This window comes from Eucyclogobius newberryi, unplaced genomic scaffold (genome assembly GCF_026437365.1).
Source record: "Eucyclogobius newberryi isolate DKJ021-1_F unplaced genomic scaffold, fEucNew1.0.hap1 SCAF_14, whole genome shotgun sequence".
Lineage (NCBI taxonomy): Eukaryota > Metazoa > Chordata > Actinopteri > Gobiiformes > Gobiidae > Eucyclogobius > Eucyclogobius newberryi.
This window is the reverse complement of record NW_027315768.1, coordinates 36,916,333-36,930,037: the sequence shown is the minus strand read 5'-3', so window position 1 is coordinate 36,930,037 and position 13,705 is coordinate 36,916,333. Positions and strand designations below refer to the sequence as shown.

General features: G+C 45.3%; 1 protein-coding gene across 1 annotated transcript; it reads left to right on the top strand.

The window, feature by feature from the left end:
* Nucleotides 1-1,526: 1,526 nt before the first annotated feature.
* Nucleotides 1,527-13,435, top strand: LOC140360049 (plancitoxin-1-like). Its single transcript, XM_072445363.1, has 7 exons — nucleotides 1,527-1,841; nucleotides 4,599-4,701; nucleotides 4,978-5,149; nucleotides 9,097-9,178; nucleotides 9,692-9,859; nucleotides 10,525-10,710; nucleotides 12,680-13,435. Exons 2-7 carry the CDS (start codon nucleotides 4,601-4,603, stop codon nucleotides 13,111-13,113), a joined length of 1,143 nt encoding a protein of 380 aa, XP_072301464.1. The 5' UTR covers nucleotides 1,527-1,841; nucleotides 4,599-4,600; the 3' UTR covers nucleotides 13,114-13,435.
* Nucleotides 13,436-13,705: the final 270 nt, after the last annotated feature.

Here is a 13,705-nt window from a genome sequence, read left to right as displayed (position 1 = left end):
GAGAGACTCTGTCAGGGAGAGACGACTGTGTCAGGGAGAGACTGTGTCAGGGAGAGACGACTGTGTCAGGGAGAGACGACTGTGTCAGGGAGAGACGACTGTGTCAGGGAGAGACGACTGTGTCAGGGAGAGACGACTGTGTCAGGGAGAGACGACTCTGTCAGGGAGAGACGACTCTGTCAGGGAGAGACGACTGTGTCAGGGAGAGACGACTCTGTCAGGGAGAGACGACTCTGTCAGGGAGAGACGACTGTGTCAGGGAGAGACGACTGTGTCAGGGAGAGACGACTCTGTCAGGGAGAGACGACTCTGTCAGGGAGAGACGACTGTGTCAGGGAGAGACGACTGTGTCAGGGAGAGACTCTGTCAGGGAGAGACGACTGTGTCAGGGAGAGACGACTGTGTCAGGGAGAGACGACTGTGTCAGGAAGAGCATTTTGGCTGTGCACGACTATAATAAAGATTAACTTTTGGACACGACAACTTGGTTCTATTGTGCCTCATTTCTCTGTCATTGTTACAGTATATTTTCCACAACAGAACCACCTGAGAAGAACTACCTGAGAAGAACCACCTGAGAAGAACTACCTGAGAAGAACTACCTGAGAAGAACTACCTGAGAAGAACTACCTGAGAAGAACCACCTGAGAAGAACCACCTGAGAAGAACTACCTGAGAAGAACTACCTGAGAAGAACTACCTGAGAAGAACTACCTGAGAAGAACTACCTGAGAAGAACCACCTGAGAAGAACCACCTGAGAAGAACTACCTGAGAAGAACTACCTGAGAAGAACTACCTGAGAAGAACCACCTGAGAAGAACTACCTGAGAAGAACTACCTGAGAAGAACTACCTGAGAAGAACTACCTGAGAAGAACCACCTGAGAAGAACTACCTGAGAAGAACCACCTGAGAAGATCTACCTGAGAAGAACCACCTGAGAAGAACTACCTGAGAAGAACCACCTGAGAAGATCTACCTGAGAAGAACCACCTGAGAAGAACCACCTGAGAAGAACTACCTGAGAAGAACCACCTGAGAAGAACCACCTGAGAAGAACTACCTGAGAAGAACTACCTGAGAAGAACTACCTGAGAAGATCTACCTGAGAAGAACCACCTGAGAAGAACCACCTGAGAAGAACTACCTGAGAAGAACCACCTGAGAAGAACCACCTGAGAAGAACCACTACCTCGCGCTGCATGAACTATTCTGCAGAATAACCTTTGGTGTTAAACTCTTATCATGTTATTTATTATATTGCTTCATCGAACCACGTGAGACTCACACGCACAGAGTCATTTCCTGGAAAGAGAACTGCTTCTTTGGAACTCTTTTCTTTGTTCTAACTTGACACTGACACAGGAAGAACCAGCCCCTCCCTGACCGCTCCCTTCATTGGTTCAAGGTTGTGTTTGATCAGGCTGTTCTAGTGTTGGTCAATGATTCATGATTACGGCTTTTCCAAAGAAGCGATCGGAGCTGATAAGAGTCGATCTGAGAGCTTTTTAAAGCAGAAGAACTCTGAGGACATCACAGGAGGACATCACAGGAGGACATCACAGGAGGACATCACAGGAGGACATCACAGGAGGACATCACAGGAGGACATCGCAGGAGGACATCACAGGAGGACATCACAGGAGGACATCACAGGAGGACATCACAGGAGGACATCACAGGAGGACATCACAGGAGGACATCGCACGAGGACATCACAGGAGGACATCACAGGAGGACATCACAGGAGGACATCACAGGAGGACATCACAGGAGGACATCACAGGAGGACATCACAGGAGGACATCGCACGAGGACATCACAGGAGGACATCAAACAGGTACAGACTCATTTCTAATCATTCACTTTGTCAATGTGTTGTTATTATTTCAGTCAAGTTTTATTTATTGCTCCAACAAAGAACGACTTGATTCAGTTGTTTCATCTGAACGTTTGAACTCTCCTCCAAGAGTCTTTTTATTTAAAATGATAATTTTTCAAAAGATAAAAAATAAAACACAAAAACAAACCAGAGAGCAAAATATTATAAGTAAACATCAGCTACAAATTTAAATTTAAAACAAAAAGTCTAATTTGGTTGGTCAAATTTGTCAATTTTCAAATTAAGTTTGAATTGTTTGTTCCATTTGCCTGATGTCTGTTCCTATCTCAGTCCAGTCCTTGATCGTTGGTGATGTTTGTGTCGTCCATTTCTTTGTGACGGTCTTTTCTCCTGCTGCAAAAAGTACATTCTAAAGTACATTCTAAAGTACTTTCTAAAGTACTTTCAAAAGTACTTTAGAAAGTACAATCTAAAGTACATTCTAAAGTACATTCTAAAGTACATTCTAAAGTACTTTCTAAAGTACTTTCAAAAGTACTTTAGAAAGTACTTTCAAAAGTACAATCTAAAGTACATTCTAAAGTAGATTCTGAAGTACATTCTAAAGTACTTTCAAAAGTACAATCTAAAGTACATTCTAAAGTACTTTCAAAAGTACAATCTAAAGTACATTCTAAAGTACATTCTAAAGTACAGTCTAAAGTACATTCTAAAGTATCCATGTATTGTGTCCATGGCAGGAGTTCATAGTTGTAAAGTTCAGGGGTAAATGCTGTATCAGTGGCAGAGCGTGGTGAACTTCACTCACATATTTGTGATTGACAGGACAGAACATGTGACAGTGGTTTGCCTCCTGGTGGCGCTGTTTTCTCCAGGTCAAAGTGCTGAATAATGAGCACTTTGACCTGGAGTTATGAAGAAACATGACGCATTGTAACGTCTGTGTTTAGTTTGTTCTGATCAGCTCCTTCCATGTTGTAAGAACAGATTTGAGCCAGGGATTCTTCACTTCCTCCTCATGACTCAAGCGTCTGTCATCTGCAGTAAGAACTGTACAGGAACCTCAGGCACCACATGACTCTCAGTATAAGAACATTGAGCTTCAGATTCTGGATCACACCAGCAACGCTCTGTATTGTTTGCTTGTGTCCTACAGGGATGAGGTTGTATTGTTTGCTTGTGTCCTACAGGGATGAGGTTGTATTGTTTGCTTGTGTCCTACAGGGATGAGGTTGTATTGTTTGCTTGTGTCCTACAGGGATGTGGTTGTATTGTTTGCTTGTGTCCTACAGGGATGAGGTTGTATTGTTTGCTTGTGTCCTACAGGGATGAGGTTGTATTGTTTGCTTGTGTCCTACAGGGATGAGGTTGTATTGTTTGCTTGTGTCCTACAGGGATGTGGTTGTATTGTTTGCTTGTGTCCTACAGGGATGAGGTTGTATTGTTTGCTTGTGTCCTACAGGGATGAGGTTGTATTGTTTGCTTGTGTCCTACAGGGATGAGGTTGTATTGTTTGCTTGTGTCCTACAGGGATGTGGTTGTATTGTTTGCTTGTGTCCTACAGGGATGAGGTTGTATTGTTTGCTTGTGTCCTACAGGGATGAGGTTGTATTGTTTGCTTGTGTCCTACAGGGATGAGGTTGTATTGTTTGCTTGTGTCCTACAGGGATGAGGTTGTATTGTTTGCTTGTGTCCTACAGGGATGTGGTTGTATTGTTTGCTTGTGTCCTACAGGGATGAGGTTGTATTGTTTGTTTGTGTCCTACAGAGATGAGGTTGTATTGTTTGCTTGTGTCCTACAGGGATGAGGTTGTATTGTTTGCTTGTGTCCTACAGGGATGAGGTTGTATTGTTTGCTTGTGTCCTACAGGGATGAGGTTGTATTGTTTGCTTGTGTCCTACAGGGATGGGGTTGTATTGTTTGCTTGTGTCCTACAGGGATGGGGTTGTATTGTTTGCTTGTGTCCTACAGAGATGAGTTTGTATTGTTTGCTTGTGTCCTACAGGGATGAGGTTGTATTGTTTGCTTGTGTCCTACAGGGATGAGGTTGTATTGTTTGCTTGTGTCCTACAGGGATGAGGTTGTATTGTTTGCTTGTGTCCTACAGGGATGAGGTTGTATTGTTTGCTTGTGTCCTACAGGGATGAGGTTGTATTGTTTGCTTGTGTCCTACAGGGATGTGGTTGTATTGTTTGCTTGTGTCCTACAGGGATGTGGTTGTATTGTTTGCTTGTGTCCTACAGAGATGAGGTTGTATTGTTTGCTTGTGTCCTACAGGGATGAGGTTGTATTGTTTGCTTGTGTCCTACAGGGATGAGGTTGTATTGTTTGCTTGTGTCCTACAGGGATGAGGTTGTATTGTTTGCTTGTGTCCTACAGGGATGAGGTTGTATTGTTTGCTTGTGTCCTACAGGGATGGGGTTGTATTGTTTGCTTGTGTCCTACAGGGATGGGGTTGTATTGTTTGCTTGTGTCCTACAGAGATGAGTTTGTATTGTTTGCTTGTGTCCTACAGGGATGAGGTTGTATTGTTTGCTTGTGTCCTACAGGGATGAGGTTGTATTGTTTGCTTGTGTCCTACAGGGATGAGGTTGTATTGTTTGCTTGTGTCCTACAGGGATGAGGTTGTATTGTTTGCTTGTGTCCTACAGGGATGAGGTTGTATTGTTTGCTTGTGTCCTACAGGGATGAGGTTGTATTGTTTGCTTGTGTCCTACAGGGATGAGGTTGTATTGTTTGCTTGTGTCCTACAGGGATGAGGTGGGTCGTGGTGAACCTGCTGCTGCTGCTTTGGAGCTCTGAAGCTTCTCCTGTAAAAGTGAGCTGTAAAAACGAGAAGAATCAGGATGTGGACTGGTGAGTTCCTGCACTTTTTAGACATGAACATGAACAATCCACAAATGCTGATTATATATGTTTTACATTATAACTATGTAAATGAGGCTTTGCCCTCTAACCATGTGGTTTCTAGGAGTGTAAGACCATAAATGATGAAGTATCTGATGCCTCCTTACCTTTGTTTAATGAAGGTTCTTTATGGAACAGCTCATCATGTCATCATCATCTAAACACTGTGTGTTCAGATGTTCGACATCAGTGTGATCTGTAAGTCCAGTCGCTCCTGTGTTTCAGGTACATCTTGTACAAACCCCCGGGACGTGAGAATCCCAAGCCCTCCCTGACAGGTTTGAAGTACATCTACATCGATGCCAACGGAAAGAGAGTCATGTCCAAACCCATCAACGATGGAGACGGGGTCCTGGCCAACACTCTCAGACCAATGCTCGGCTCTGTCAGGAACATGGTACAAACTACCTTTAAATTGAAGTCTTACTGTATCAAACTCATTCAGCAGATTTCTACTCCAGAGTCAGGTTTACTTTGAACTGTGTGCATGACCTTCAAATACAGTGAGGAAAGTAAGTATCTGAACAGCCTGTGATTTTGTACATTCTACCACTTCGAAATGATAGAGTCTGAGATAAAATAATGTATTTGTTTGTTATTGCTGCAAATAAGTATTTGAACTGCTGAGAAAATCATAATAGTATTAAATATAGCCGCAAGCGGCAATGATCGGCCCTCGCCACGCCGCAAGAGGAGGGGGCGTGGCTAACGCTCCCCAATTGTCCTTTTATTACATATACTACTGAATCTGTGACGCTGTCACATCTTCCACCCTCTGTGTTTTAGCATCAAAAAGCAATTTTATTTTTAATTCTTGGCAAAAGAGACCGTGACTCTTAGAATAAAAATGTGTATAACTTTTACCCCTGAAGAAGAGTCTCAACACATTTCAGGTTCATAGGGCTGACGCCCTGAGGGGGAGTGTAAGTATCAAGTGTAAGCCTGTTCTGGCAATTTCCCCATTGGAATAACATGAGGGGTTTCAGTCATTGTTACGACTTCAAGTAGGTTTAGGGCAAAGAGTTTAACAACTGATTCTAATTTGACGCAATTCAGACTTTATCTGCGCAAACGGCAGCAAATTTTGAATTTGGGAGATTTCTGAAATTCTAGCAACAGTTTGCGGCTTCACCGCACAAAGACCGTGACAGGGTCAATGTCATTTGAATAACTTTTTTTTACTTTTCGTCTATGTCCACTGGGTGAAAAATAGGGGGGGGTGTCCCGAGAAGAAGAAGAAGAAAGAATATTAAAGCCGCAAGCGGCATCCAACGGCCCTCGGCCTTCCGACTCTGCTCTCTGCATTTTACAGAGATGGCGCTAACGCCCTCATTGTGTGTGTTATCTAAGAACTAAGACAGCGACACATTGGACATGTACAATGCTGTGCTTAACCAGTTCAAATGAACACAAATTTCGGTCAAATGTGCGGCTCCACCACACAGAGACCGTGACACTTGGAATAAAAATATGGATAACTTTTGATGCCCCGCTTGTGTAGATGATTCTCCCCAAATATGAACTTGATCGGGCAATCGCCCTAGGAGGAGTTAAAGTGTGAAGTGTAAAAACTTGTTGATTTGAGCGATTTTGGGATTTTCCCATAGGGATTACATGGGACGTTACCGTCATGGCTACGGCTACGCCGTAAAAATTGAGGAAAATGTTTGATGGGCTTTTTAATCGGGACCCTAAAATAGAATTTTGGGCAAAGTTTTGAACATTTTCATAAAACAAATTTTTGTCCATCAATGTAAATTCAAAGGCCACCCCGTAGGGGGCGCTATCGCGCCCATTTCAATTTAGTCACCATAAACTGGTCCAAACTAGAAAGTTTAACAACTGATTCAAATTTGGTCCTAATCGGACTCATTTTGATCAAATGGGAGCAATTTTTAGATTTGCAAGATTCCAAAATTAGTTGTCCGACTTTGCGGCTGCGCCGCACACAGACCGTACAAGGTATCCCAAAAATGTGGATAAGTTTGGATGCCCCACTTGTCCAGAGGACGTACACCGATTTTGAAGTCAGTGGGCAAAACGCCCTAGGAGGAGTTCGTCAAAGTTTGACGTGAACAAAATTGCTGACTCAGTGTGTTTTCATTTTCAAAGGAAGATGGCGGCCATAGGGTAAGTCTGGGGGCGTGGCCACAACAATATTTGTTTTTGTCCTCACTAGAGGAATGCGTGTCCCGAATTTGGTAGCTCTACGACAAAGTTGACGTCGGGGCGTCTCCCATAGGCGCAATGTATTTTGACTTTTGTCGGTGGCGCTGTCGCGCCATTTTTTGACGGAAAAAAAAATAGCCCAGAAAAAATTAATGAGTCAACAATGAGTGAGTGCACTCACGCTTTCCTACCTCATGGTGTGGGTCCCTGGTCACTGACGGGTACTTTCGTTAAATTTGAGTGGGCTCCGCCCACTTTGTGTTTTTGGCCCTCTATACAGTAATAATGTATTACATGTTTATATGAACCGAACTTGCAGGAGATGGGGAACATGTTTGTGAGCTGCTTAGCGCAAATGAGTGCTTTATATGCGAAGCGGTCGTCATCCCAATGTAAAGCGCTCGTTTAGTGCGCACTTTTGCACGGGCTTCGCCCGTTTACAACGTTAATGTTCCATTTTCCTACTACTAATGAGTCTGCACAGGGCGTGCGTGAGGGAAGGAGTGCGTTAGTGAGTGTTTGGAAGTGGGCGAGCGCTTCGCTTCGTGCTCGATCTTCGCACGGCCTTATGGAACTAATAGGCCTCTCACCAGCTTGTGGCGCTCTGGCCTAATAATAATAATATTTGGTACAGAAGCCTTTGTTTACAGTTACAGAGGTCAGAGGTTTCCTGTTCTTCTGGACCAGGTCTCACACTCTGCAGCAGGGATTCTGGCCACGCCTCCACACAGATCTTCTCTGTCAGGTTTCAGGGCTGTTGCTGAGCAACACAAAGTTTCAGCTCCTCCAAAGATGTTCTATTGGATTCAGGTCCGAGACTGGCTCGGCTGCTCCAGAACCTCAAGATGTTTCTTATGGAGCCACTCCTTGGTTCTCCTGAATGTTTGCTTCAGGTCATTGTCATGTTAGAAGACCCAGCCACGCCCCATCTTCAATGCTCTGACTGAGGGAAGGAGGATGTTGCCAAAAATCCACCCCCAAAGCTTGATGTTTCCTCCCCCACGCTTCACAGTAGGGGTGGTGTTCTTGGTCTTCATCCTTCTTCTTCTTCAAACACGGCGAGTGGAGTTTATACTTGGTCTCCTCTGACCACATGACTTTCTCCCATGACTCCTCTGGATCATCCAGATGTTCAGACTTCAGACGGGCCTGGACCTGTGCTGACTTAAGAACCGTCTGTGCGATGCAAGATTCTAAACCATGACGGCGTGGTGTGTTACCATAGTAACCTTTGAAACTGTGGTCCCAGCTCTCTTCAGGTCATAGACCAGCTCCGCCTGTGATTCTGGGCTAATTCCATACCTTTCTTATCCTCATTGAACCCCACAAGGTGAGATCTTCATGGAGCTCCAGTCTGAGGTGAGATCTTCATGGAGCTCCAGTCTGAGGTGAGATCTTCATGGAGCTCCAGTCTCAGGTGAGATCTTCATGGAGCTCCAGTCTGAGGTGAGATCTTCATGGAGCTCCAGTCTCAGGTGAGATCTTCATGGAGCTCCAGTCTGAGGTGAGATCTTCATGAAGCTCCAGTGTGAGGTGAGATCTTCATGGAGCTCCAGTCTGAGGTGAGATCTTCATGAAGCTCCAGTGTGAGGTGAGATCTTCATGGAGCTCCAGTCTGAGGTGAGATCTTCATGGAGCTCCAGTCTGAGGTGAGATCTTCATAGAGCTCCAGTCTGAGGTGAGATCTTCATGGAGCTCCAGTCTGAGGTGAGATCTTCATGGAGCTCCAGTCTGAGGTGAGATCTTCATGGAGCTCCAGTCTGAGGTGAGATCTTCATGGAGCTCCAGTCTGAGGGAGAGTGACATCATCTTCAGCCTCTTCCATGTTCTAACAATCGCTCCAACACTTGATCTTCAAAAGCTGCTCAATTGCCCGTAGCTCTTTCCAGCCTTGTGGAGGTCACAGTTCAGTTTCTGGAGTCTTCTGACCGCTCTTTGGTCTTGTCCATGGCAGTGGGCGGAGTCTGACTGGTTGTGGGCTGGACAGGGGTCTTTATGCAGCTAACGAGCTCAAACAGGAGCTGCTCAGTTAGATGAATAAGTGGAGCAAACGTTCTGATTCATACTAAATGCTTTGAGTCATTACTGAACACAAGTGTAAAACTCTGAAGGACAAATGTTACGCAGCATCAGGCTTTTTACGAAAGATGTAAAAACAGAACTTCTCGCTTTCAGCCGCCCAGCTTTGGCTTCTTGAGCTACAACGACCAGTCTCCTGGAGCCAGCGCCAATCCCAAGATGTTTGGGCACAGCAAAGGTAAGTGGGCACAGCAGAGGGCACAGCAGAGGGCAGAGCAGAGGGCAGAGCAGAGGGGAGTGGGCACAGCAGAGGGCACAGCAGAGGGCACAGCAGAGGACACAGCAGAGGGGAGTGGGCACAGCAGAGGGCACAGCAGAGGAGAGTGGGCACAGCAGAGGGCACAGCAGAGGGGAGTGGGCACAGCAGAGGGCACAGCAGAGGGCACAGCAGAGGACACAGCAGAGGGGAGTGGGCACAGCAGAGGGCACAGCAGAGGAGAGTGGGCACAGCAGAGGGCACAGCAGAGGGGAGTGGGCACAGCAGAGGGCACAGCAGAGGGCACAGCAGAGGACACAGCAGAGGGGAGTGGGCACAGCAGAGGGCACAGCAGAGGAGAGTGGGCACAGCAGAGGGCACAGCAGAGGTGAGTGGGCACAGCAGAGGGCACAGCAAAGGTGAGCGGGCACAGCAGAGGGCAGAGCAGAGGGCACAGCAGAGGGGAGTGGGCACCATGTGACTGTCTCTGTGCAGGTGTGGTTCTGGGGGACAGCGGTTCTAAGACGGCTCTGTGGCTCACTCACAGCACTCCTCAGTTCCCGTTCAGGAGGAACCAGAACCACTTTTATCCTGACACCGGAATAAAAAACGGCCAGAGCTTCATGTGTGTGTCTCTGCCCTTCACGGACCTGGAGAAAGTGGGTAAGGGTCATTTTAAATTTTTATTTAACCATTATTTTTCCAAGGGCCTCTGGCCAAGAGGCAGCAAAGTGGAACACAATGACAACATACAACATTCAAATAACACATGAAAAACATTTGCTCATTATTGTTGCCGTGTCTCAACCTGGATTTAAAGACATTTCATGACATGGACTCAGTCAGATTCCAGTCTTTCTGCTTCTTTTTCCAGCAGAAGGCGCTGAGAGGACAAAGCTCTGTGTGAAAGTAACAGGAGAAACATCTGATCAACACTTCAAAGTACAGATGTAGGAGGCAGTAATCCAAGCACTGCATCGTTAGAAATGTGTCCTGCCTCCTAGTGGTCAGAGAAGGCCATCACAGTGATGGTGTTAGTCATGAACCTCAGAGAAGCAGGAGAACGTGTCCACCGTCTGAAGACTTGAAGAAGAAGCATTCATATAAATATCACCATCATCTAACACAAAGAAAGGCACTTTTTACTTCAGTTTTTCTTTGTGTGGTTTAAAAGTTTTTGTTTTCATGAACCACTTTGTTCCCTTCAAGAGTGGACACTGGAACTGACCGAGGTCTGAATTAGAAGAGTTTTTCAGCATCTAGAGCTCGATTTAGAGACTTTCCCTCTGAGTTTCACCGATAGAGATCGTTGCACTTTTGTGTTTCAGGAGAACATCTCAAGAACATTCGGGAGTTTCCATTTGACTACGATCTTCCCAGTGGATTCCCTCAAGAGTTGAGAGATGCAGCTGACTGGAAACATTCAGATTCTTTTCTGGGAAAGTTCCAGACTCTGAAGATCGGAAACAAGGAGCTGAGGATGATGGCTAAACCAGTGTCTTACACAGCCAAGGGTGAGAAACGTGTCTCTGATGTAACCTGGCTCTGAAGTCACTTCTACACAATCTCAATCTGGACAAAAGCAGTCGAGAAAAGTCATAACATCATGATGAATATTTGAATCTGACCAAAACAGGAACAACCCTCGTCCTCAAATACACAAAGTAAGTTTGTGTTTATTAAGGATGTTGTTGTTGTTGTTGTTGTTGTTGTTTTATGGCGGTTAGTAAGTGTTACATTACCGCCAGACTTTATTCCTTGGACTTCATCCAATAGACTTTATTTTTTAAGGATGTTCTGGCCCGTAGGCTTTATTGGCTCGAGCATGGAATGGAATGTTCATTCCATGGAATGCTTGAGTCTTTGTTATTCCCTGGTTTCTTATTGAGTGTCTGCGTCATGAAGCAGACACTATATGTTGTATTTTTTCAGGATTTTCCTGATTTTTGACGCGTTTCACCTCCTTAACACTTTAACCGATTTCAACAAGTTTGACTTCTTTACGATCGCTTTCACCGTCTTAGGGGCTATTGCTTTGGACATTTGTACACCTTGTACTTTTTTTTAGTATTTGAAAAAGTAAATTGCTAATGCTAACGCTAATGGTAATTGTTGTTGTTTTATGGCGGTTGGCATCCAATTGTGGCAGAACGGTGAAATTTCCGGAACATGTCGGCCTCGGGGAAACTGAGATAAACAGCATTTTCTCTTTTTTTCCCCAAATTTGTGATTTTCGTTTTTTTGCATTATGTGAAAGTTGAAGATATGGACCAGCCATTCGATGTATCAGATAAGAGTATTTGCAGCATTAAAAGCATAAATAAAGCCGTTTAAAATGTGGTGTTTTCGGGCGCTCTCTGGACGTGCAGAGGGGTGTGACCGCATTTCCATATGAACAGCTGCGCTATTGTAGTCAGCCAATGGGCTGAGCCGCCAGCCGCATGGCTACTTGATAAGCAGCAACACAGGGACACGCAACTAACACTGTGTAACATCAGTTGAAAAATGGATCCTTCTGCTATCGCTTTGGAGCTTAACCGCGGCTGTTACAGTTCCACGCTTTTGGATTATTTCTGCGAAAAGTCCGCTTATCTAGATGACTATCTAAGTTCTGAATCTGAAGATGAGGTCACAGATGAACAGTGGGATTTCATCCAGCTGGAAAACATCCCTAGTCTACAGCTGACCTTAGACGAGGACGAAGACGAGGAAGAAGCGGCCAGACACACCGACCACCACAACTTACTCAAATATGATCAGATCTACATGACTAAGACATCATTGGAAAGCTTTGAATTCACACTTTCAGAATCTGTGAATAACTCAAAATGTCTCCGGGTAGACATGTACGTGCTTTATCCGCGTTCTGACACAATTGTTGCATTACCGCCAGACTTTATTCCTCAGACTTGTCGTAGTCCGTAAAAGTACTCCTTCCATTGCTTTGGTGTTACAAAGCCCATGAGGTCATGATATGTCTTTGTGACTAGAATAGTTGTTGTTTCAGAGACCAACCGGCTTTATTCCAGGGAGACTCCTCCCCATCTTCCTCTCCTTCTTTGACCTAATGGTAATTGTTGCTAGGTGACGGAGGTATAGGGAGGAGGAGGTGCAGCCGGGTCACCGAGGCTCTCTTTCTCCCTGCTCAGGTCTGCGTTCAGCACGATCTTGCAATTTTCAGGACAAACAACTATTTGAGTTGCAAACTACGCAATCATCAACTGTGAATTACTGAGCGTCGTTGGTGACGCAAAATGCAGCAGAAAACATGGACGAGCGGGAAGGCGAGAGCATCATTGCCGCTAGCGCAGCTATAATTTATATATGTTATTCAGACAGGACAGCTGAGCGTGAAATGGGGGTGAGAGAGAAGGGAGGTCTCTAAAAGCCCAGAGAACACTGCCGTGTTGGAGCTCAGAACACACAAACCTGGAGCTCCAACACTGCACTTTTCACAAACATAAATCAAACTTATTTCTACAGATGGAGACTTGTACGTGAAGCTGGCAGATGGACTGAAGAGTGACATGGACGCTCAGACCTGGGGCTGTCAGCCAAACAGAGACGAGAGTTTCTGTGACATCAACAGAAAGCACGTGATGAATGTGGAGAAGATTGACTCAGGAGACAAAGAGCTGGGATCATGGAGCACCAAAAACGACCATTCCAAATGGGCCGTGACCACTGAGAAGGACATCACCTGGACCTGTTTCGGAGACGTGAACCGAGCCGCGAGTCAGTACGAGCGCTGGGGAGGAGCTCTGTGCATCAACCACAGCGACGTCAACAAGTTCTACAAAGCATTTGCACAGAATCCACTGCCGTGCCGCAAACGTCCTAGACCTTGTTCCGATTCTGAGATCTACTCCCAAATCGAGGCACTCGCCGAGAGCTTTGACGAGAAAGTGGAACTTTAGAACGAGTGTCTCAGCTCTCTTGACCGGCTCTAGAGTTTTAGCTCTAGGTTGAGTTCACGTAACATCACTTTCATTCATCACAGAATGTCTCAAGTGGAGCTGGAGATTAGCACTCGCTGTAAACTCAGAAGTCTTTGTTTTGTAACTATGTCTGACTTCATTGTCCCTACAAGTCATTAAACCTCTTCTGAAAAAGCCTAATCTAGATCCCGACCTATTGGTAAACTACAGACCTATTTCAAATCTTCCCTTCGTCTCTAAAATCCTTGAAAAAGTTGTAGTAAAACAGCTTTGTCGCCACCTGCAGGACAATAACTTATTTGAAGTTTTCCAGTCAGGGTTCAGAGCCCACCACAGCACTGAAACTGCACTAGTTAAAGTCACAAATGATTTGTTATTAGCCGCTGACGATGGACTGGTCTCAATCCTGGTTCTGTTGGACCTCAGCGCAGCGTTTGACACCATCGACCACAACATTCTACTGCAGAGGTTAGAATGTGATGTAGGTGTTGGAGGAACAGCCCTCAGCTGGTTTAAATCCTATCTATCTGATAGGTTCCAATTTGTTAATGTAAACCAGAGCTCCTCACCA

Excerpts from the sequence above, each read along its gene's own strand:
- LOC140360049 (XM_072445363.1), top strand. The coding sequence starts at position 4,601 with ATGAGGTGGGTCGTGGTGAACCTGCTGCTGCTGCTTTGGAGCTCTGAA. Across the intron at positions 9,179-9,691 it reads GATGTTTGGGCACAGCAAAG|GTGTGGTTCTGGGGGACAGC; the intron begins GTAAGTGGGCAC and ends GTCTCTGTGCAG. Across the intron at positions 9,860-10,524 it reads CACGGACCTGGAGAAAGTGG|GAGAACATCTCAAGAACATT; the intron begins GTAAGGGTCATT and ends TTTGTGTTTCAG.